This window comes from Aphanomyces astaci, assembly GCF_000520075.1.
Source record: "Aphanomyces astaci strain APO3 unplaced genomic scaffold supercont1.141, whole genome shotgun sequence".
In the NCBI taxonomy this organism is placed as follows: Eukaryota; Oomycota; class Saprolegniomycetes; order Saprolegniales; family Verrucalvaceae; genus Aphanomyces; species Aphanomyces astaci.
In genome coordinates, this window is record NW_009798404.1 from 61,080 (window position 1) to 65,407 (window position 4,328).

Sequence of the window (4,328 nt, forward strand, 5' to 3'; positions counted from 1 at the left end):
GCGGCACGATGTGTCAATTCTATTGGCCACAAGGCCAAATGAATGGACACATCGCTCTTTTGAATGAGCGCCAAGCCAAGAACGTTGAAAAAAGTCCCAAGTCAATAGAAAAAAGGTGTAGTATAGGTTTTTCTATTCCATTGAAGTCCAGCTTTTACAGTTAATGAAATTATATGCTTATCTTGCATTTACTATTAATAGGACTGTTAACGAACAGTACATGATTGAGTTTATGGCTGCGCTTGTCGAAGACTTGTAATAGCAACGAAGTTCCCTGGCATCGACTCCACATTCGTTACAGAGGCGATTACATAGACACGGAATCGAGCTGTCATCCAACAGCTCGATTCCGTGTCTCGGAGTATTCCTAAAGTACAGTAAGCATACCGGTACCTAGTGGATTACCTGTAGGATCCTGCGAAGTACTATCAATCTGGTTAATCCCCTTTTGTCAATAGAATACTGTATATGTTCCCTGCCTTAATCAACATTGCTTGCCGTAGTATCGAAGTACCGATACGTCAGTCTCGGTACTATTAATAAACTATAGCCCCCCCCCTCATATACCCGGTGGTGACAGAGTTGGGAGTATTACCACTTTCCAGTAACTAGGATCGCCCAAAGTTTCATCTAATCCTAAAACTTCAACCGAAAAGTACTGGGTTTCAATGTCACTTTTGACTAAATCATCCACCAGTTGCATACTCTTGATGGATGCACTTGCTCACTTGAAACTAAGTACCGGATACCGGTAAACTGTAGTGAAGGTACCAAGGCATCAAGAGGATCCATTTCATGGGGTTATGTTATCCTATGGATGCAGTGGAAGTCATATTCTCGGCGTCTTTCGTCGCCTAAAACGAGCATTTATCGCAGTTAAATCCGTGCTGAACGTTGGAAACTCTGTCGAAGGAATCCTGTGAACTAATTATTCCCACCTTAATGTGAAGTTCTCAGAAATGTGGATTTGAATTCACTGGCCGTCCTTGGTCATTCATGGTACTAGTACTAGTACTCTGTTACTCCTCCACAAGCAAGACAACAATACAAATTCTTCCTAGTAACGTTAGTAGTTTCCTCCTGTCGGGCATATAACTGGACTAGCGGTATTTCCCGACGAATACTCCAGGCTCGGACAGAATCGTCCCAAATGTTACTTGCGGTCACGATTAGTCAGGAACGAACGACTGGAACATGTTCGAACATGGGCCTTCCTAAAAGTGGTCGTTGTTTACTGGGAAAGGTATCTTTTCTCCAACATCATTCACAACCATTTTGACATCACCAAAATATGATACCACCAGGTTACTACTATATACGTTGTCACCCCTCGTAAAGTTCATTCATAGCTCGCTCCAACTTGCGATTCAAATCGTACCAACCCCACGTTGACACCAACTTGCGGTCCGTGAGGATTTCGAGGTTAAATGCGTGGAGGATGGGGGCATAACTGTTAAGGTATCTCCTGCACAAAGTGGAAAGTGCAAGCAAGACTCGATGGCGAACGTTGTCATCGGCCAACTTACTGTCGCTACTACAGTATGGCCAATAAAGCCAAACCTACAACCTACAAGACAGCTCTATATTGTATGCTTTTGCCCTTTCTCAATTGTAGAAAGAGTTACTCCAAACAACCTTCTCCGCCTCCTCCTGTTCTTGTTCTTCCAACTTCAACGTGTCGCTTGGTCAACAAGCCACGGCCCAACGATATTTGGCTTACACACCCACACCTTATACCACGCCCCCCTCCAGCGTCATTATTCAATTTGCGTTCTCACTATGAAAGCTACGTTTTTGATCGCCCCCCTCGCCACCGCGACTGCCGCCATCGAAGTGCGTCAACATCGCTACTCGTGTGTCAAGAACAACTGCGTGTTGCAACCGCTCACGTCCGACAACGTGGCGGGCACCACGAGCCTCAACGTGTGCGAACTGACGTGTGGCCAGGGCAGCCTATGGCCGCAGCCCACGTCCGTGTCCATCGGCCAGGACACCGTCGCCATCAGCACATGGAGCGCTAACCACCGCCTTGTGTTCGAAGGCAAGCCCGCCTATGACGTGACTCCGCTGGTGTCGTCGTTCAAGTCGGCGTTCTCGGACGCGCTCAAGTTCAAGGCCAAGGAGGGCAACGGCAAGGACATTAAGAGCACCAGCGAAGTGCTCGACCTGAACACGGACGAGTCGTATGACTTGAGCGTGGACGGCATCAAGGTCACGATCAACGCCGCCACGTTGTTCGGGTACCGCCACGCGCTGACGACACTGTCGCAACTGGTCGAGTTCGACGAGTTCTCCAACACGGTCCGGCTCGTGTCCAAGGTGACCATCAAGGACAGCCCTGCGTACAAGAACCGCGGCATCACCGTGGACACGGCGCGAAACTTTTACTCGGTAGAAGCCGTCAAGCGCATCATCCGCACCATGGCCCTTAACAAGCTCAACACGTTCCACTGGCACATCTCCGACTCGAACGCGTTCCCGGTCGAGTCCAAGACATACCCCAACCTCACCGCGTACGGCTCGTACAGCGCCAGCAAGGTCTACACCCAGGACGACATCCGCGGCGTCGTCAAGTACGCCAAGACGTACGGCGTGCGCGTGGTGCCCGAGCTGGACGCGCCTGCTCATGCCGGCTCTGGCTGGGAGTGGGGTCCTGCCGCCGGCTTGGGAGAGCTGACTTTGTGCTACGGCGCCAAACCGTGGTTTGAGTCATGCGTGCAGCCCCCTTACGGCCAGCTCAACCCGCTCAACGACAACGTGTACAAGGTGCTCGAGAGTGTGCATAACGAATGGTTGAGCTTGTTCGACTCGGACGTGTTCCACATGGGGGGGACGAAGTGCACGTGGGCTGCTGGAACCAATCGGTGGCCGTGTACCCGTTCGTGAAGGACCGCCACGACCCCAAGAGCTTCTTCCACTTGTGGGGCGAGTTTCAAGTGCGCAGCGCCAAGGTGATCGAGAAGGCGCAGAAGAAGGTCATGCTGTGGAGCTCCGACTTGACCACCCCCGACACTACAAGTACCTGCCTGTCAACAACACGATCGTGCAGATCTGGAGTGACTATGCCAGCGGCGACACGAAGCGCCTCAAGGACGCCGGGTACGAAGTCGTGTCGACGTTCTGGGACGCGCACTATTTGGACTGCGGCTTTGGCGGCTGGGTGGCCAACAACAACGGCTGGTGCAACCCGTACAAGACGTGGCAAGTGATCTACGACACGGACGTCGCCCCCAACGTCACGGCGGCCAACAAGAAGCTCGTGCTCGGGGCGCAGGTGGCCCTCTGGGCTGAGATGGCCGACACCGTGTCGGCGGACTTTAAGATCTGGCCCCGTGCGTCGGCGCTGGCCGAGCGTTTGTGGTCCAACCCCACGACCACGTGGAAGGACGCCATGTCCCGCTACCGCACCCATCGCGACCGCCTCGTCGCCGAGGGAGTCAACATCGCCCCCATCCACCCCGAATGGTGCCGCCAAAACCCCACTGAATGCACCTTGGTCTGAGTCATTCGATCTCGTCTCCCACTTAGGAGAGACTGCAAAAACATGTGTGTGTAATGAAAACATTGTCCTCGTGTTTACGGATGCTGTTTGCAATTGTGGTCGAGGCCTTCTAGGAACTGTGGCGGGGGTTGGAATATGACGGTGACTGAAGCATGTAAGCCTGTTCCTCGAAGCAAGAGGTCCTCACTGGAAAGACTGCAGTGCTCTGAAAGGATCCCTCACATTATGATGGACATGAGTTCATCAATGAAATTGTGATGATGATCCGAGGGGGATGAACTACAGTATGAAGTCCTCCACAGTATGTAGGCGAGAGTACAAAGGTGTGTGTGTTTCCTGTTAATGGTAAGTTTGGTCTGATGGTTTGCGAGATTACTCATAGTAAAGTCAATAGCAGTGTCAAATGAGATTCCACACCAACTCGCCCTTACATGACAAGTCGAGGAAGGTTGTTGGGTCTTCGTGGAATGACGCACCCCCGACGTCTCGAGTCTGGGTCCAATACATGAACTGCGACAGCGAGCGTAGACGACTACGACCAAGTGCTCGAAAACGCAAGGTCGTGCTCCTCGCGCTGCAGCAAGACTAACCTCCAATCAAAGTCTCCTCGCTAGTTCCCGAACCTTAGTGATGATCGGCCATTATTGCTGTTGTGTGATGTTGTGAGCGGATTGTGTCTCAAGTTTCAACTCGTCTGTGACGTGGTTTCGAATATACTGTGTTGGGTTAGTGTCAGCGTCTACTGAGATCACGGCTAGAACACCTTCATAAAAGTCGGACGACTCCAGGAACCGATAAGCGAGGCGAAAATACGCAACTTGGCCGC

General features: G+C 51.8%; 1 protein-coding gene across 1 annotated transcript; it reads left to right on the top strand.

Moving 5' to 3' along the window:
* Window positions 1–1,779: 1,779 nt before the first annotated feature.
* H257_18183 (hypothetical protein) lies at window positions 1,780–3,502 on the top strand (the record flags this gene model as incomplete). The annotated part of the gene is made up of 3 exons (XM_009847191.1): window positions 1,780–2,776; window positions 2,839–2,975; window positions 3,020–3,502. The coding sequence occupies 3 exons, from the start codon at window positions 1,780–1,782 to the stop codon at window positions 3,500–3,502; spliced, it is 1,617 nt and encodes a 538-aa protein (XP_009845493.1).
* Between the last annotated feature and the right edge of the window lie 826 nt (window positions 3,503–4,328).